Source organism: Bactrocera neohumeralis, chromosome 5 (assembly GCF_024586455.1).
Source record: "Bactrocera neohumeralis isolate Rockhampton chromosome 5, APGP_CSIRO_Bneo_wtdbg2-racon-allhic-juicebox.fasta_v2, whole genome shotgun sequence".
NCBI classification, from domain to species: domain Eukaryota; kingdom Metazoa; phylum Arthropoda; class Insecta; order Diptera; family Tephritidae; genus Bactrocera; species Bactrocera neohumeralis.
In genome coordinates, this window is record NC_065922.1 from 6144921 (window position 1) to 6166015 (window position 21095).

At 40.5% G+C, this 21095-nt stretch overlaps 1 protein-coding gene across 5 annotated transcripts in view; it reads right to left on the reverse strand.

Moving 5' to 3' along the window:
* LOC126758635 (uncharacterized) overlaps positions 1-21095 on the reverse strand; it is a 148995-nt gene that overhangs the window by 95418 nt on the left and 32482 nt on the right. For all 5 annotated transcript variants that reach the window (XM_050472983.1, XM_050472987.1, XM_050472985.1 and 2 more), the window contains exon 3: positions 11344-11391. In XM_050472983.1, coding sequence (XP_050328940.1) covers positions 11344-11391 — 48 coding nt within the window. The remainder of the gene's footprint in view (positions 1-11343; positions 11392-21095) is intronic.

The window sequence follows — 21095 nt, forward strand, 5'->3', positions numbered from 1 at the left end:
GGCGGGTTTTGTTGTTATTGTTGTGCAGCAAATTTCCAGGGAGGATTTCGTTTATTAATTTGCTGCCAGCTGCAGTTGTTGCTTGTTTTCCATGAGATTCTTGTTTAATATTTAACATCGGCTTTCTTGTTGTTGCTGTTTATTATGCAACGAGGCTGCTTGGCGCAGTGTTGTTAAGCTAATATTTGCACAAGACAGTGGCGCGTCATCAGCGCAGGTGTAGAAGACTAAAGGAGACAAACAACAACAACAGCAACAAGAAGAAATAAATTGAAAATGCCTGCGCAGAGGAGCGAAGATGCCAGCAACACAGTCGTGTATTGTTGCAGGTGTCGCTGCCACAGTGCTCAGCAAGCCACTCAAGTGTAGATGCAGCTTATGCACACATACACATAGGAACACATGTTTATTCAAGTCTGGCTTCGTTTAGTCTGCGACGCATGTTCCTCCCCTGCCCGTGCGCTCGCCAAACAAATTGTTTGCTCCGCTAATATCGCCGAGCAGCTTGTTTGCGCCGCTGCCGCTCATCAACAGCAACGCCTTATTTTCAATTCAATTTCAGCATGATTTTAATTTCAACAATGTCAACTTAGTTTGTTTGAAGTGGCAGCGGCAAAAGCAGCCAAAGACGGGGAAGACCACGAAGCAAGTTGTCATGTGCGCTGCTCCATCCACTCACTCGACTCTCCCTCGTGTGTGTGTGTGCGTGTAAGCACTTCTGCTTGTGAGTATTTCATCTGAATTTTAATTAAATTAAAACCAATCACACTACAACCCGAGCGCAACGCTGTTGCTTGCCACAAATCTTATTGGCTTGCATATTCTCACGACTAATGAAACTTTTTCAGAATTTCTAAAATATGTAGATTTTCCTAATAAATTTTCGTCATCACTTTGGTTTTAATTAGAATTTGTTGTCACCTCAATTAGGTCAGCAAACGAGTTCATTAATGAAAAGCAAACAGAATCGTGCACACTCAGCTACCTGCGTTTGCGCGTGTGGATATATGCACATGTGTAGGTGAAGTAGTTTTTAATAAGTGATTATATTTGTGCATTGTGTCGAAAACTAATTAAAATGGATTATCGAAAATCTCTCCATTGTGTGTTGTTATCCACCTCAGTTGCTTAGTTGCATTTTTCATACGCAAGAAAAATGTATATTAAGTAAAATATTTATACATATGTGTTTGACAGATTGTGCTGGCTCAACTTGCTTTCAATTAATTTATGTATTATTAAAAGTTGCGTAATAAAGATGAAATCGATATTAAAATATTACTGTGAGCAAAAGATAGTAAGACTTTTTAATTAAAATTTTGCGCAAATACCCATTCGTCGCAATATTTTTTTCTCTAGTTTGGTATGACAGTCAGTGACACCCCTGCAAAATATTACATGAAAATAACAATTTTTAGTATACGCTTGTTGGAAAAGGCCTTCGATGATAATTATTTGTCGCGAGCAAGTGTTTTTGATTAGTACAAATTATTAGAGAGGGTAGAGAAAACAATAACGACGAACCACGTCCAGGACGGCCATCAACATCAACTGATGATCAACACGCCAATAAAGCAAAAAAGTTTGTGCATGAGAATCGACTGTTAACTATCAAAGATCTTTCTGGCATCGTTGGAATGTCGGAAGGATTAATGAAAACAATTTTGAAATATCATTTGAACCTGATAATTAGTTCCAAAGTCACCAATTTTTTTTCGAAAAACAACATCGCGTTAACATCCGGGAACCAATGCTTTCCGACTGCCAGGATGTCATGAAATGTGCTATTACTGGGGATGAATCTTGGATTTATACCTACAGCCCGGAAACAGACGATCATTCAGCCGAATATCGTGGCAAAGTTGAGCCGTAACTGAAAAACCACGTCAAAGCAGGTCAGAAACCAAAGTTATGTTGAACGTTTTCTTCAATTATCAGGGCCTGGTGCATTTCAAACTTCGTCAGATCAGCCAAACTCTCAACAAGGGATATTGTTTGAGTGTTACGCGTCGTTTGCGCGAAACTATTCGTAAAACGAAACCGGAATTCCGCGCCGATAACTCTTCGGTTTTGCACCACGACAATGCACCATTGAATACTGCATAGATTCTTCGTGAGTTTTCGTCAAATTTTCAATCAATATCGTACCGCAACCACCGTATTCACCTGGTTTGGCTTCGGGCGACTTCTAGAGAAGCATTATTTCATAAAATATGTAAATATCCCAATTTTCCGGAAAATGTTATCCATCTACTGTCTATACTAACTAAGAAAACAATATTTTTGTGCCCCTTAAAAGTTGTTATCATTACGAAGAAGGCGCTAGAGCGTTCTTGTGTATTGAGACCTAACCTGCATAAGTCCCACGTATAAACATTAAAAAATTTGTACCATTTGAGAAAAAACCATAATTTTGAAGACTAATTAGTATTATTACTTGATTAAAATGTTGCTGATTCATAAAGTCGGGCGCTAGACGAACCAACCAGTGTTAAATTCACGACCAGCTGATATGAGGATGGGGGAAAGCATCAAAACCAAATCTTTATTATAAGTCTTATATATCTTAGCATGCTAACACTTAATCAAGTTTTCCATATACTTCTTAGAAGAACTGCTTGGAATGGCCTACAATGCCTTCTGCGAGCTTTGGTTTTCGGGTTCGGCTCATTTATCATTTGTTGTCAGCTCTTGATAGAGCCGCTATCAACTCTTCATATATAGCCTCTAGAATCGGTCTGTTTAGTTTATATGACTTCTCCTCCGTGATTAGCTGTCATTCATTTTTTCTCAGTATTTTCGGCTAACTCCTCTTAAGTATAAGTTTGAGTTTGAGGCCCGCTAATTTTAGCAACGCTACTCGTTAGGAAACAATAGCAATTTCAATTGCTTCCGCGTCTAGTATGTTCTCCAAAAATTGCCCCGGATATTATTTTTTGTTCTCAGATCTCAAAATAAAACTAGCTGGGAAGAAATTTTCGTGGACTGATGAAGTGATCGCCGAAACTGAGACCTATTATGAAGCAAAGAACAAATCGTACTACAAAAATTGTTTCGAAAAGTGGAAGCCAACTTGATTGAATAAGAAAAAGAAAATTTAGCCAAAAACGTGTGGCATACTCTAGTAGGCCGAAGCCTTTTTAATTGACCTTTTATTGAGCTATGTTTCTCAGATAACTAAAAGAAAAATGGTCCTTATAGCTAGGGATAAGTTTATAGGGTTCAACCCCGGCTACATGAACCAAAGAATTAAAATTTTTCAGAATGAATCACCGATTATTAAAGAATAATCGTAAACATTCTTTTTTTTAATTCCTTACTAAAGAAAATGCTTCTTAAAATTTAACCACAAAAATACGAGCATTTTCTTCTTTTATAAGGGAACTAAGTCAGTCTCGAAAGCCAACGCAGAATATCTCTTGCCATCAGGTGCTACTTCGGACTGAGTAGACAATTGAAAAGTAAAGTCCTCTCTAGACTACATACTTAAACGATGACAACATCTCATGAGTCGACGTTACGAGCTTCCGAATGAAAGGTTCTACGGAAGATTTATGGAAAGACCAGATGGAGAAGGACCTAGCTACACTTGGCGCCAAACATCGAAGAAAATGTAGTTGTAAGAAACATTCCAAACTACTTCTGTTTGAAAATGTCCAGGGTACAAATTGGGCTGATGAGGGAAAAATCGAGTATACATCTTAAATACACACTCTTTTTCCAAATTATGCTTCCGTTTCTTACTAAACGTGTTACTAACTACTATCCACTTTCTCATACCAAATTATCCCAAGATATTACCCTTTCTCTACAATTCCTTATGGTCCCACTACAAAAGCTGTAGTCTTCCATAAATTTTCTAAAAATAGAACGCACTTTAAATGCACTAAATTAAATCTGAACTTAATTTTTTGACACAGCCTCCCAGTGGTGGCGCAGAAGTGTATACGCACACAAGCTCAGCGCGGAATGCACCTAGACACACATACAGATGCCAAGAGTGCATTGCTGCGCTAAGCATTTTTCATTTTAGAATTTTCCATTTTCCCCAGTCGCCGCAATGCCACAATGCACCTCGCTTACCACTCACTGCGGCCATTGGCCCGGAGAGGTGGCGGCTGAAGACGAGGTTGGAGCAGTGTGGCTGGCTTTTAGTGACGTTGCCGTTGGCCTCTTCAACAACAATTAAATGAAAATGAAAAGCTAAACGACGCCACGTCATTGCACCAAAGACACAGAGCGCCAAGTCAGCCATGTGGCAGAAGGGCCAGTGGGCCACATGTAAAAGAAGGCGAAGTTGCGAAAAAGCAAAGCGAAAAACGTAATAAAGCCAGAATGAAGTGCACTGTGCCTTGGCGTACGCAGGAGGCAAAGCAATTTGTCACAAGTTAAATCTATTCATGATGCAACTGCTGCGCTGTCAGGCGGCTGGTTGACTCTGTAACGCGCAGAACTGACGGCTGTCTATGCCCTAGCTGTCTGTCCGTTCGTACTTTGTTTCATTCTCTTCTACAACACAGCTCGATTTGGCATAGAGTGCGTGCGCGTGTGTGTGCGACTTTTTGTTGTTTTTAATTTTGCAGCATGGAAATGCATTTCTGAAGCAGCGTGCAGCCAGCGAAGAGAAAAGTGAAAAAATTCCTAGAAGCGAGGAAGGAAAATTTTTGCAACAACTTGAGTTGCTGCTGTGCCACTCCAAGCGCTTCCTGTGTTGCATAAATTGCTTTTTACTACCGCCACTGCCACCACAGCTGCCGCTAACTTGGCTTGTTAGAGACGGATGGGGTGGGGTGCTACGTGTGCGACAGTCTGTCTAACGGTTTGCCTGGCAGGCGAAGCAAAAGTGAGTGGCAGCGCCTAAGCGTGTGCGCATGCGCGTGCAGCGGCAGCGCTCATTGACTAACTAATGCGTTCCACACTCGTCACTCGTCTAACGGTAATGCGAAACTGGAGCCAAGTTCAGCAGGCCGCCATGAATGTGTGGCAGTAAATGCGTCGCGACGTGCAACATGAAGCAGTGCAAAAAGTGTCGGAGGTAAAACGGAAAACCGTCGAGTGTGCAAACCTTGCCACAATGCTTGGTGTTGCAACTAATGTGCAGAAAAATCGCAAGAAGAAACTGTCACAAAGGCAAGGCGGATGCAAGGAGAGTGTCGGTGCAGCAGCAATTGCGCAAGTGAAGTGCTACATTTTGCTTTCTTTGCCACACACAGGCAGTGGCATTCAATAAACGCGCCCCGCACACACATTCGTGCAACAGCAAATAAAAACAAAAAACTGTTACAAGGTGAAGCAGCTGGGCGACAGCCGAGCAGACACAAAGGCGTTCGGGCGACATTGCGTAGGTAGCACAAACACCAGCACAACATGGCGCGTACGCCAGCCCAGGCAACCATGTGGCAAGTGCATAAGTGAATGCGTAAGCACAATTCAAAGCGTTCAAGACAGCTGCTACGCGCATCTGTGGCATGTGGCAACAAAGCGTGTGTGTGAGTGCGCGCGGGGCTTTTGAGAAAGTGCTATTGGGCAAAGTAGCAAATTACGACACAACAGCGTTGCAAATGGCACATGCAACAATGCACTCACACATAGTATATGCATAAATGGCTTAACTGAATTGTTGCAAGTGGCACAAATAGCGTAAATGGTGTTAATGGGATTAAATGGCTGCCGCTGCAAGCGCCTTAAATTGCAGCCGCCTTTACTAAAGCGCCAATGTTGCACATACGCATACACTACGCGCATGTTGCAACATACATATGGGGCCCTCATAGCTGCTACGGTAACCTTCGTTATTTAATAACTTGCCGAAAGTGCCACCAAAATGTTTTTAAAAAGCCATAAAATGCATATCAATAGCCCTTTCAGGCCCGCGGCTAAGTGGATGGCACAGGGCTTTTTGGCACAATTTATGCGTCGGCCGGGTGGCAGCGGTGGCAGCGGTGGCCCCGTGTTTGCCAACTTTTCGAGCACAAGAACTTTTGTGGCATGCAATGCACTTGCATCACCCACAAAATGGCACTATAACTGCTTGCCACATGCATGTGGCAACAACGCACGCATGAAGGTGTGTGTGTATATGCGGCATGGGGGGTACAAGTAAATACATGGCACGAATTGTGTGCCCTGCGTCTGAACATACAAAAATTCATTTCATCGCAATTCCATCGAATGCAGTTTATTTAAGCCGCACTGTGGCATGTTGGCACGAGTAAAGGTTTCTGCATCAAATTAAAACAGAATAAACATTTTTTCACATCAAAAGGCGACCTTCGCAAAAACCAAATCTCTGACCTCGTAGCATACCACAACGAACATGCAACACACATGTGTGGCATTCACATGCATACGCATAGTGAAGATACTCGTTTGAAAAGAATTCCAAATTTAAAGCATTTACGGCCACATTTTCCCACACTTTTTATCGATATGTACGTATACATTTGCATGTACATATGTATGTAATTTTATGTCTATGTACCCTTGCGCCGCCAACAGATTGCTTGCGGCATGTTTGAAACGCACAACGAATCAATTAAAGTTGCATTCAAAAGTTTTCACTCACATGTATGTATATATATTTACACACATACAATATATGTATACATATGTACACATACAGTTGTGTTCAAAATAATAGGAGTGCATCACAACATAAAATACAAAGTGATGTTTTTCAACAAAAAAAAAAATTTATTAATTTATTTTTTTATCCACGAATTGTTCATTTTATGCAGTCTTTGTATGCACTTTTAAATTTTTAGTAATACACAGTAAATGAAAAAAAATGAATTATTTAAATAAAAACCTCAATAATTCGGTGTTCAAAATAATAGGAGTGCATCACAAAATTCAATAAAACTAATAATAAATTAAAAAATTGGACTTAATGACTAATATATAAGTTAGTTTAGTTAATATTTAGTCGAGTAACCGCAATTTTTTATTACTGCAGCACATCTGCCGGACATGGTATGGATCAGATCACGACACCTTTTCAGCGGGATTTGCTGCCATATCTCGTGGACTGCGCTCCATAATTTCCTTGTATTTGATAATCTACAGTTAGCAACACCTTTTTTAATATCTGCCCAAAAGTTTTCCATGGAATTAAGGTCAGGCGACTGAGCAGACCACGACATAACCTCAACTTTATTGACCCGACGCTATTCCTTTGCAGATTTACTTGCATGTTTCGGGTCGTTATCTTGCTGAAACAACCACTTTAATGGCATATTCCATTCCGTGAATGGCAGTATAACTTTTTTCAATATATCCACATACACGTATTGATCCATGGTTTCTTTTATCAGATGAATTGGTGCCACGCCGTTGTACGAGAAACTTTCCCACCATGCACTACCATTTTTGACGGTTTTAAGAGTGTATTGCGGATTATATTCCGTTTTTGGTGGACGACGGATATACTGCCTAGACCCTTTGCCACCAAATAAAACTACCTTACATTCCTCTGTCCACAAAATATTTCTCCATTTCTCCGGTTGCCAGTTGCCATGTTCCCTGGCGAATTGGAGCCGTGCTCTAATTATGTTTCTTTGTCTACAATGGAACTTTTCGCGGACTCCGCGCAAATAAATTATATTCCAAAAACCGTCCACGAACTGTTACGTCAGTAAAATCAAGATCTAGACGCTTTTTTATTACTCAAGACGCCGCTTTGGGATCTTTTTTAGACGACTGGAGTATGCGTCGATCGATTACCTTAGTAGTTTTGCGTTTTCGTCCACGTGTTTCGGCTTTATTTTTGTAGGACAGGGAATTTGACATCATTTGATCAGAGCACCCGAGTATTCCTTTAATTTCTTTATAAGTTTTCCCATTTTTTTCTAAGATTTTTAATGATTTCTCGCTTTTTGTCGCTGCAAAGTTTTCCTCTACCCATTAATTAAAATAAATTACTTATCCTTTAAAAAATCCCATGTTTTTTATTTTTTTGTACTTACTTTTAAGTTTTTTACAGATTTTGTTTAAATAAAAATGTATTATACCACTTGGTAGCTCACACTCCTATTTTTATGAACAGCGCAATTCAGTGACCGACACAGATTTGAACTCTTAACATTGGAAATAATGTAAACAGCTGAAGTTTATACTTTGTGTTTTACTCGCGGAATACCGTTAGAAGTATTTCATGAAAAATGCTTGACGTTCATGGTCTGACATGGTAAATTTTTTGGGTTAAATATTTTTCTCAGGGGCACTCCTATTATTTTGAACACAGCTGTATGTATAAATGTAAATATATATATACGAATGTAATATATCGGAGTGTGTAGAACTACGTCTATATGCTTGCAACACACAGTCGCTCACACTTTTGCCACGCACGCCTGTCATTTATCAAAGTTTGGCAAGCTTTGATGCAAACATTGCGCACTTGACTGTTAAAAACAAAAACAAAAACATTGATTTTCTAAAACCTTGGACGCCATAATAGGAGTGTTTGAAAAAATCCTGCAGCAGAGAAAAGGACATGCAAACAGCCGTTGCAGTTGTGTTGGGCCTGAAAGGCCGGAGTTTCCGTTTTTCGTAACCTGCTTTCAAAGTTCTGCGCAAAGCAAAGTGTGAATGAAAATCGAAAAAATATCAACTTTTTCAAAGCTTTGTCCCTTGGTGTTGGTTTTGCAGTGAGCAGTGTGCAAAAAGTCTCCAAAGTGTGCTCAAATATAGACACATTTGTCGTGCAGATGAACGTTTGTTGCACGTTGTTTGTGGCACATTCGATTCGTCACATGGCTTTTAATGAAAAGGTCTACTCGAAAAAAGAATATACAAGTATACATATATACACATATAAGGAAGAACCGAAAGTGTAAAAACCTTTCGATTTGCGGCCAATGAAACTGTATAGTAATTAGAAGTGGCAGGCAGAACTTTTTGCTTTTATTGATAATGCATACAAACCTATATATATGCTGTAAGAGATATTACAATGCTTTGACTAAAACTAGTTAGCGTTTTAAGTGGAACACATAATCTGTTTTCTGAAGTTCTAGAACTTTAACTACATCAACTGGCTATGGTTGCTGGTTCGCCAAAGGTAAGACTGCCGATATGTTTGATACTGAGCCTTGCAGAGGCTTTGAGGAGGAAGTGCCTGGATTTTTTCAATTTCCCCTCCTCCACTTTGACAACTTGTGTCCGTCAAGATTTGAGCCCCGCTGAATGAATGCCTATTGGACAATGGAAAGTGAATACTTGTAGTGACAATGAACTCCAAAGGCACGTGAGGTCTACAGCATTTATATATGGGGAAAGCGGAAAAATTTAATTTCCGGTGAATCTTAGAATGATTGAGCCCATGATTCTTCTATAACCGCGGTGTCTACACAAATAAAAAAGAAGAAGACTTTTCGTAAGATGTATGTACGTATGAGTGTTGGTTAAGGTAATTGCAGCAAACAATAGCTAATTATAAATCCTAAATTAATAAATTGTGATCTAAAGATTTGCCCGGTAATTAAAGCGGCTAATTTCGATTCCAAAGTCCAAAATTTTTTTTCGACCTCAATTAACAAATGGTGGAAGATCAATCAAAATAGACTATATACGTATGTTTACTACAGATAACTATATAACTTTTATCAATTTGGATTGGAGAAAAAAGGCTAATCATTTCATTAAAGTTCTCAGAAAATGTTTTTTACAAGTGAAGATATGCTTTGAAAAGCTGTTGATGGACGTTGAGGTGCGAAACCATTAATATGCAAATACGAAGTCTGAAAATGGCAAATTCGGTAACATAACTGTTGCAATCAAAACGCAAAAAATATAAATTATCAAATAAGAATCACAAAAGAATTAAAATTCGCACATTTTTGGCGTTTTAATTTCATAATTTGTCATGGTCACCGAAAGCCCAGCAACCTGGTGCGGTTGTGCTTCAGCGTGTAGCAGGTGATTCGAGCGCTAAATTGGAAAAAATATGTAGAATAGCTGTGGGCATTTTTGGTCGAAGAATTTAAGCGTTATAAAAACCGAACTGGAGTGGAACTAGCACGGCTCAGTGCTGTTGCCGTTGTGGCACTGCCCGTATGTGCACCTTCGACGCCAACCACAATGCGATGCGTTCGCGCTCCACAGCTGTCGGTGCGGTGCCGTCAAGTGCGCTGGATGCCAACGCGCCCGGGCCGGCGTTCGGCTGACAGCGCCTGTAATTGATCCGTACAAACTGTCAGTCTAATTAACATGACAACATTGTGAGTGACGAAGGTCCTGCGACACACGCATCCATTGTCCACACAAACATTTCAATGCTTATGCGTGTGTGTGTGTGTGCGTGCGTCCGCATTTTAAAAGCGCTTGTCGTGGCTTGGCAAGTGAAGTTTCAACACAAGTATTTTGCGGCCACTTTGCGGCACATTTCAGCGCTCGAGTGCGTGGAATTGTTTGGGCGATTTTTTTGTGCACCTTTTTCATGCAACATATTCTTTTGTGCGGCATTTTAATTTTCATGTGCGAATATTTTCGTATTCCGTATTTTTAACTACTTATGTCTCTTCACCTTTTTTAAGCTTTCGGCTTGCAGCTTTTCAGCCAGTTTCAGTTGTCATTTAATGTGCTTAATGTCATTATTATAAGATTTTTAAAGGTAAGTTGGGACATCGCAAGCCGCACTCTCATACAAGCATATGTTTATATTCCTCTATCTGCATATGGGATTATGGCGCTGTGGAGCTTGCTCTTGTGTCTTGAAGCTGGCAACACTGGCGTGATTAATTGGATTGTTGCGCTAATATTGCCGTGTGTAGTGGAGTCTGCGCGCCTGCTGCGAACTTTCTTATGAGCTAAAGCAGTAAATTCAAGCGCACATACATATAATATATACAAATATTATGCTTATACATAATGAATTTGTATGTGTTCATATAAACATACAAGCATACAAACTCCTCTCCAATTTACCCAATCTTCGGAGCGTGTCTTTAACTTTTTTGGCCTTCGCTGAGTGGCATTTTAACGCATTTGCCTCAATTTCTGTCCAGTTAAATTTCGCCACAAATTTCTTCATAGCGCGTCTGTCTGCTGACTGTTGATATATCATGTGAGTATCAGGCAGGCTTATTTTAATATGTGTTACAAAGTAATTTCTGTCTTTAAAATGTAACTGACATTAATCCCTGACGCGTGTCTGGTAACAACACTGGCAACAAATATGAAATTTAAATCCATGTCTGCAAACACAATGCCTCCTCTACATACTTCCTCATACACCTTTATTTGAATTAAGATGATTGTATTGAAAGCTCTTGTTGCGATGAAGAGCGCGAGATTTTTAAAAAATATTTTGCGTAAATAAAGTGTAATAGGATTTTGACTCACCTGATAACACCTTGTGTCTTTGAGGCAATCACCTTTCTCAGGAATGTACTGCAAAAAGAGAAGAATATTGAGAAACAAGAAGGTAAGTAAGTCGTTAGATAGAGACAAATAGCTTTAATGAATTTTGGTATATTATTGAAATTTCTGAGATCTTACTTAAACTTAAAATAGTAATAAATATTTATGTGTTTTAATCAACATCCGCTAGAATTCATAGAAGAATTTAAAAGAAACCTGTAAAGCAACGGGGTTTTCAATAAGAGCGCTACGAATGTTTTTAAATAAAACGATATGATATGAATGAAATTCTATATTCCTGTAAAAGTACATTCGATACCATTATTTAAGGAACTAGATTTCTTTCGCATGGCCACCATAGACACGCTTGAAAATGTCCAGACGAAGAACCCAATGTTCGACGTGTGTCCAGCAAAAATTGGCCGATACTGCTTCACGTTCAACATGAAATTGTCTAACGGGGTCAAATCGCACTTCGCCGAATTTCGGTAGTAAATTTTAATAATTTCAACTAGTTTTTAGATCGTATATCCTTCTTTAGCACTTTAAGCGAGTCACAGTTCCATTAAAGTTTCGACTGTAATCGGAGTACTACACAGAAAAAGTTCTATGGATTGAATAATGTGCTAAAGGTAGGTCCTACGGAAAGCTAAAATTCAATAGATCCATCATAAATCTGCTTAGTGATTTTGTGTCTGTTGCCGAAGATCAGTCACTTAGTCTTAATTTTTTGAAAATTTTCTATTTCGGCATCTTTCAAAAAACTTTGAAAACTGGAGTTCGATATGATTGCAGCAAGACCGGTTACATTTAGTTTAACTAGAGAAAGCCGAATCTCGCAACGAGCGAATAGGTCACTAAGCTCTTTGTGATTTACCTTGTGACTGTCTTGGTAGTTCATCAGCGCTCGCCAAGCTCACGTGATCATTCATGATTCAGCAAGTGTTCTAAATCTTTATTGGCATAGACACCGCTTACGCGATTATAGCCGAGTTAACAACAGCGCGCCAGCCGTTTCTTCTTTTCGCTATTTGGCGCCAAATGGATATTTCATGCGAAGCCAGGTCCTTCTCCACTTGGTCCTTCCAATGGAGTGGAGGTCTTCCTCTTCCTCTGCTTCCCCCGGCGGGTACTGCATCGAATACTTTCAGAGCTGGAGTGTTTTCGTCCATCCGGACAACATGACCTAGCCAGCGTAGCCGCTGTCTTTTAATTCGCTGCACTATGTCAATGCCGTCATATATCTCATACAGCTCCTCGATCCATCGAATGCGATATTCGCCGTGGCCAACGCGCAAAGGACCATAAATCTTTCGCAGAACTTTTCTCTCCAAAACTCGCAACGTCGACCCATCAGTTGTTGTCATCGTCCAAGTCTCTGCATGGTGCGGACGGGAATTATGAGTGACTTATATAGTTTGGCTTTTTTTCGTCGAGAGAGGACTTTACTTTTCAATTGCCAACTCAGTCCGAAGTAGCACCTGTTGGCAAGAGCAATCCTGCGTTGGATTTCCAGGCTCATATTGTTGGTGGTGTTAATACTGGTTCCTAAATAGACGAAATTATCTACAACTTCAAAGTTATGACTGTCAACAGTGACGTAAGATCCAGGTCGCGAGTGCCACGACTGTTTGTTTGATGACAGGAGATATTTCTTTTTGTCCTCGCTCACTGCCAGACCCATTTGTTTTGCTTCCTTGTCCAGTCTGGAGAAAGCAAAACTAACAGCGGGGATTTTGACGCCAGCAGCTGTACACTCTTTTAAAAGATTGTACCTGCTCGATTAGTTTTCAGCAAACTGACAGTAAGGCTCCGGTCTTTTAATAATATTCTAGGGCCCGGTACCTTTACAAGTTTTACCATGAAATAGTTGGATGTTTTTCATAACTTTATACCACATTCTGGAAGATTTGCGTAAACTTCAGAAGATTTATCTCAGGATTTTGACGTTCTGGTAAGATAATGTAATAGCAATTAGAAAAGTGCGCTGTTTACAAAAAATATCAGCAGGAAACGTTTTAAGTTCAGAACACAGCATGATAGTTGTACAGTAGATTCGAAGTGGGCTTCCAATAAAGGTGTGAGATGGCAGAGACTCAATCAATAGCGGCACTTTTAAATAGCGACTTTATGTATACATCGAAATTTTGAAAAACTTGTGCTTCTTTGTGCTCACAATCATCACTTAATTCGATTTCAGTTAACTAAGCCTGCAACGGCGGTGAGGCGCCTGAGAACGAACTCAATATGGTCACAGCGCTGCTAGTTGGCTGCACAAAGATAGAAGAAGGGTTGAGAAGTCGCCAAAGTGCTGATAATAGATCTGACATGTTTCTGCCTTATAGTGTGCGCTGGAGCACAAATACACACACACGAACACATCTGCCAGCAATGAGTGATCAGCGGACGACACAATGGATTGGCCGTTCAACGCTTCGTCGCATTGCGTTTTGTCCTTAAAAAAGCCAAAGCGCACAACAAAAAGTTGAAAAACAATAACAAAAGCAATTGCAGCGCTATTGTCGTTTCATCAACTTTTCTGTTGTTCTTCTTTTTTTTAGGTTTTGTCAGCCAAACTTACATTTCCGTTGCTGGCTTGGATCGGTTGGTAGGCTTCTGGGCTACTGGATTCTTTGGTCGGCTGCTTGCCGCTACTCGTTTGCATCTCGTCAACTCAATTGTTGCATTGTTTTAGCCATTTTTGTGCCAACTACACATGCATACACATGCGCACACAATGACAATAAGCGGTAGAGCTGCCACCGCCAGTTGCATGGTCAACACACACACTTGCCGCCGTAGTCGTTCTGTTGCCGATTGTTTGGCTTTGTTGGTCAGTGCTTGGGCCAACGTTCAACTATTCAAATTGGACACTAAATGTGTCAGAGGAACTCTCTTAATTGTGTGATTGATTGATTTATGGTGAACAGGTTACTTCCCTGCCACGCCAAGCCAAGCGGCGAACAACGGCCAAGTGAGCAGCGTCCTTGTTGCCATTGTGCGCCCAAAGCGGCTGCCACTGCGCGGCAGTATTGTGTGTGTGTGTGTGTTATTTGCATGTGCACAAAGCTGTGTGAGTGGCTTAGTATGTGGCACTTGAGTGCATATATTCAAAGCCTTTCAGTCGCTTTTGTTGGGAAACTTTTATCTCTTTCTGATTGCCCACATTTTCTACTCAAACGGTAGCAAATCGGTCGGTCGGCTGGTGGCTAAAGCGCCGAATCGCAATTTGTTTTGCAATTAACGAGCTCATGGATTCTCGAATTGATTTGAGCATATAAAGTAACTTAAAGGAAAGGATTTTTAGGTAAAACTTTAAGAAATATAATTTGTTGGATTTTATCAGAAAAAAAATAAGTTTCGAAGATGTCTTTCGAATTTTAGGGAAATATATTTTCCAACTCCACTCAAGAAACAACATATGCTGCTCCCTTTCGCAACAACAACAACAATATTAATAGTAATAACTTCAACAACAACAATAATAATAATAATATTTGTATTAATTTAATCTAATTATAGACCAAAACTTTCAGAAATAAATAAAAATATTAAATTTCTTAAATAAACTTTCTTACAAAAACAAAAAATCAATGAAGATCTCCCCTGCTCTGTACTGGCTTATCAACTGCTGTCCAATCCAAAATTTAATTTTACTTATTTTGCGGCAAATAACGAAAGCATATTATTGGAAATCTTTACAAATCTTGCCGTGGCAGGCACAAATCGCCTGTGAAGCATCGAAAGTTTAAGCAAAAATAAAGGAACAAACACAAAAACATGACACCGCAACAAAATTGCTTCTTCCTAATCCCCAACGACATAGATGGCGGCGACGGCGGCGGTGTGACTTGACTTGACTCCCTTTTACAGAACGTCGAGCAGCGACCACACACTTGAAAAGCGCCGCCTACACTGCCCCGCAACTGCCGACTGCGCCGTATGTTGGCGAAAAGCTTGAGACCTGCTGCCGTCGGCCGACAACTGCTGCCACATGCCTGAATGGTGGCCCCGGCTGCACGAGTACGAGAAAAAAGTGAGCTGTGCCCAAATTAACTTCATGCTGAAACTTCTAATGCGCCTTACAATGTTGCCACATCCCGGCGGCATGCACACACATACACAGACCGATGCTACGTCAGCCACCAGTATTGTTGCGGTCGGCCAGTTTTAGCTTTCTTCGCATTCTTCTTCTGCTTTTTAGCTTTTTTCTTCGTTTCTATGTTTGTAGTTTATTCAACAGCTGCCACATAAAGTGCGCTTTTGTGGCTGCCACTTTGCTATTCCTATTCTACTTGCTGTTATTGTTGTTGTTTGTGTTATTAGAGCTGCGGCTGGCTGCCCTTTTCATGGCTTAATCAAATTTCGTCCTAAAAGGCGAGCTAGTCAGGCAGGTCGGCCGACCGGCGAGCAGGCAGGCAGGCAGGTCGTCGTTAGTCAGTCAATGCGCGGCCGCATGAATTGAATTTCGTCGCCAGCATTCAGCAACAAAAATGCTGTGCGCGCAAAAAACCACCAGCGACGCCAGTGTGGCGACCGACCAGCAGCCGCCAGCCCAAAAATGTGCCAGTTCGCATTTTTCGGCTTTATTCTAAACGTGCGCACCCAGCAGCCGCTGCCCGCCTACCCCGTGCCCTGCAAAAGAACATGTCATGTAGCCCCCACCTCGGCTGCCACACACACACGTAAACACTCTTGGCATATGCAATCACCCTCCCAACCGCTGGCTACTTGGGCGCACACACGCCCCTCTATTCAGCCGTCAGATATTATTTTGATTTATTTCGTTGATTGATTTTTTGTCGATTCTCATTTTTATATCGTTGTCTTGCTTCCTTTTTCACTTTCAGTGGCTCTGATTTGTTTTGCTTGCCGCGTTCTTTTTTCTATTTTTGAGCGGCTTCGATGTTGGGGCCGCTATTTATTCAGCAGGAAGTGTTCTACATCGTGTCCATATGTATTTTCGGTGTAAATATATGCCGACTTATGTTGTGCTGCGCTGATGGAATTGGATTTTTGATTTTCAATAACAGCGCTTACAAAATCAATAACAACATCGACAACAATTTAGACGCGATTTGTGTGTTTTGTGCGGCAGTTACATACAAAAACACCAGCGCACACACAGGCGCACTTACTTAGGCATACACATATGTGAGTGTGTGTGCACCAAGCCTTATTACGGCCGAGTCGTCAGCCCCCTATGGCTTGCCGGGTGTATTAATGCTTTATTAGGCTCTGTTATTATTTTGATTGTTTTGTGGCGCTTTTCGTATGTTTTGTCGTTTGGCTGAAAGGGAGCATATGGGTGTGGCGGGCGCTGAGTGGCGATATGGTAATTGATGTGCACAGTCTTTATCGCCTCGTTGTAATCAAATTATTTGAAAGACTTTCGTCTCTTTCTACGATTGTAAATATGTCAGGGAATTCCCACAGTGCAAGCATCCAATTAATGAGTGTTTATATTTGGGGAATATAAGAGGATGTGTGTGTGAAGCGTTTTTACGTCCGTCTGTCGATCCCACATAAATACATTCCTTCTTCTTTTATATATATATTTTTTTTGGATCCGAAAATACCAGTTTTTGAAATGAAAGGGCTCTATAAGACATAAAAAGGTTAGTAGTATATTAAATTTTAGGTAGCATGGAGTGATAACCCAAATCTGAAACTCTTTATACTCCGAGATAATTTAGTTTGTCACCAAGTTTGTAACACCCAGAAGTCTATCTATGTATGCATATACGAACTAGTGCTTCAGTTTTTGAGTTATCGATCTGAAATTTTACGTAAGTCGTTTCCTCTTCAAGATACTACCAATTTCTCGGAACCACTTTTGAAACAATATAGCATATATGTATCTGCCATAGAACCTGAATGATCCTAATTTATTTTTGTAACAAAACCTTTTATATTTTAGAAGATATCGTCCCGAAATTCGGCGTTTATCATTATCTAGAACAACGGTATAATCTCTGAAGAAACTGTTTAGATCAGATAACTATAGCATTTAGGTGACTTGCAAAGTGAACCTACGTTGATAAGCTGGTCGGCAGGGGTAATGCTCGAAAATTCTACGAAAAAATGCGACGACAAACAAAAGGTTTCAAGACCGGAGCGTACTCTTATACTACCTCCAGTGGTGATCTAGTGACTGATGACCCGAGCATCCTGAAATTAGGTAAGGAACACTTCTCCAGCCTCTTGAACGGCAGTGAAAGTGTAACAGATGGCGACACCGATTTCTAATTAACGACGATAGAATAAATGTTACATTGTTCGACTATGATGAGGTTCAAATAGCAACTAGCTGTTTGAAGAACAACTAAACGGCGATGGCCGACGAATTGCCGACCGAGCTATTCAAATACGGCGAAGAAAAGCACGTACGAAAGCAGACGAATCAAGTGATTGTATAAAAAGCTTTTTTATTTGTGAAGGGTTTTCTACAAATAGCTTCAGTGCAGCTGAAGTAAACGTTCTTCTTGGTTTTACCTGTTTCAAATTTAGTAACCGATGACAAAACATCTCACTGGTGTTTCGAAAACAAGTGTAAAAAATGATCTAGGTTTAAGAATAAAAGCCAAATATTTGCAGTTGATACGTGAAATAGTAATTTTTACTGGTTTGGATTCATTCTAGAACACTTATATCACAATGCAATACAAAAATATTTTTTCAGCTTCAATCAACACGAATCTGCTTTGAGTTCAGTACAATTTTTTCGGAACCCTATGAGCCTGGAACTTCCTCAATCTTGCAGTGACAGAAAGTTCTCTCTCTCTCTATCTCTTGTATTGAGAGATGTGGTAAATGTTTGAACCGCACCGATGTACATATGTCCAAAGTAACTCCATAAGTACAATGAATCAGGTTAAGTTCAAAAAACAAAAAACAAAAACAAATGGAACACGAAACTTTATTTTCATGTTATTCTAGGGTTATTTTCATTTGTCAACTTGAAAAATCCTTAACACAAATTTTTGTGTATAAAAACCATAAATGAGAATATGCTAAACTCTTAACCCAAAAGCATATATGTATGTACATGCAAACATTTAAATACGTATACAGACATGTATGTATGTTTAATGGCATCTAAAAGTGAAACGCAGTTCTAAATATAGCAACAACAAATATCCCAAAATATTTGTTCGACTCATAATGACATGTAAATTTGTTCCAAGGCAAAAATTCTCATGTAAAATGAGCAAAAAAGAAACAAAACAACGAAATACACAACGACATTGAGCTGAAAACCCCCAAAAACAAACGCAACGCCCTCACCAGAGTGACATATCGACGAAGCGGTTGAGCACCACCCACTCCTCACATACATCATACGGATGAGCGTGCGGATTGCTGGCCACTTAAACGTACTTTTGGGCAACCCAGCAACGAGGTGAGTTCATGCCACAAGGCCCCGTGGCGGTGCAGCTATAAATTTGCGTTTCATTTGCGCTCCATTTCATCAACAATTTAGCAGCAGCCACTTCTAAGTATTCCATGCTTTCATATCTCTGCACTCAACTCTTTCCTCTCCCTTTAGAATGTACATTGGAAATAATGTCACTCAGCCTCATTTATGCTCCCTACAACATGATGACAATTGAAGTGCAGCAAAAACAAAAATTTCGAAAAAGATAAAAAACAACAACAAAACTAACGTAAGATAAGTTTTACCCTATTGTTGCGCCCTGCTATTTGCAGCAAATGCACTGCAGCCGTAAGCAACACACAAACATTATTAAATGCGCGTGTGTTTGTGCACAGGCAAAGGGGAAAAACTTAATATGTACACAAAAATAATAAATAACGACAAAACAACTTAAAAATGCCGCTCAACCGCCGCGACGTTGCGGCATCCGCCAACAATATGGTTGTCAACATTGCTGTTGTTCCTAGCGACAGTTGCGCGCATATATTAACCCCAATTTACGCGCTGCCGCGTCGCAGAGCGTTACGCCGGTGCGCCTCGTCTCCACCGGCAGCCTATGTACTCGCATATATTGCTTTTGTTTTCGCTACTGCTTTGCATATGACAGCGTTGCCTGCCCCACCTACGGCGTTGCGCTCCCAAGAGCTCCCTAGAAGTTGTCCCAAAATGTTGAAGTGGCATCCACAAGTGCACTTCGGCGCATATGTGTGATTGTGTGTGTATGAGTTTATATAAAATACATTTGCATGTCTCTTTCGAGAAGTAGCTGCTTGAACATATGAGGCACTCACTCGGCCGTGATAGGGGGGGAAAAAGTTTTAAGATATGCGGCAGAAATTTTAAAAATTATTTTATTGCAGTTCGGTGTTTCAGAATTTTAAAAGCTCTGGATAAAATATGTCGAGAGGGATAGGAAACAGGAGATAATCCATCACCCATATTCAGACCCACCATTTAGTATTGGATAATATTCCACCAAATAGACCACGGCCAGCGCGCTTTGAAGAAAATATAGCATATTGTACACGAAACCCGTGGAGAGTTGATTCGTCGCCACATTTTACGTTGACATCTTCAATTGAAAACCAAAAACCACCAAAATACAGATGGTACAAGATATGCAGCCGCTCGACCTCCTCAAACGCCATCGCCTCGCTCTATGGGGTGTTCAAAAGTTCAAAGAAGAACCAACGTTTTTGAACCAAATTTTGTTTAGCGCTATGGCCCATTTGTGGCTCAAAGGGTATGTAAACAATCAAAATTGCCGCATGTAGGACGAAGATCAACCTGAAAAGATTCAAGGGCTGCCATTTCATCCAGAAAATCCAGAACAGGTGCAATTTGTAAGCCGGTGGAATCATCAGTCCATATTTCAGCAAAAATGATGCCGGTGAGAAAATAACTGTCAATGGCGACCGTTATCGCGCCATGATAACCGACTATTTGCCTGAAATTGACGATCGTGATCTCGGCGTCATTTCGTTTTAACAAGGCACTTCAGTGAGCAGATAATTTCACGTTTTGAGCCGGTCGATTGACCACCAAGATCTTGAGATATCATATCGTTAGACTTTTTCCTTCTGGGAGTCTAAAGTCTAAAGTCTATGCGACAATCCCTCTTCGACACCCGTTACAACAACACCACTTTTAAGATGTATCCATATCATTCCTCGCATCTAAATTGAACAGTTAAGAAAATGGGATATACTGATGAAATTCTTATAATCGGGATCTCTTAGAACATTTCCTTGTACAAATACATACTAACACAGTGATCTTGAGATTCCTAGTTTACAACTGAGTCATTTCACTTCCGCGTTCACCCGTAACAAAAGCTTGGTCAACCGCTCTTAGAGCAGAATACGCAAAAACAAAACAACTTTTACTTGAGCGGAGAAAAATGAATGAGCAGTAAAAGTGCAGCGTGAAAGAGAAATATTTATTAGCTAAGCAAAGTGAAAACCGCAAATGAAAATTAAGATGTTGCAGCAACACCAACACACTCAATTGCCACAGCAGCCGCAAAGCAGCTTCAGAGGCAACCAAATCAAAAACAATAACAATAATAATAACAATTTGGGTGTGTGTGTGTGTTGCTGCAGCGGCAATACAATTAAGCAACGAGTAGTCGGCCCTTGGCAGAGTCTAATGAGCAGCACAGCTGTACAGCGGAAGCTTTATGAAGCATACATCAGCTGATATACTGCCACACCAGCAGCAGCAGTGCGGCGTTGCAAGCTACAACGCTCGTATGTAGAAATGCAATCGGGTATGTGTGTAGAATGTCTGGCATTTC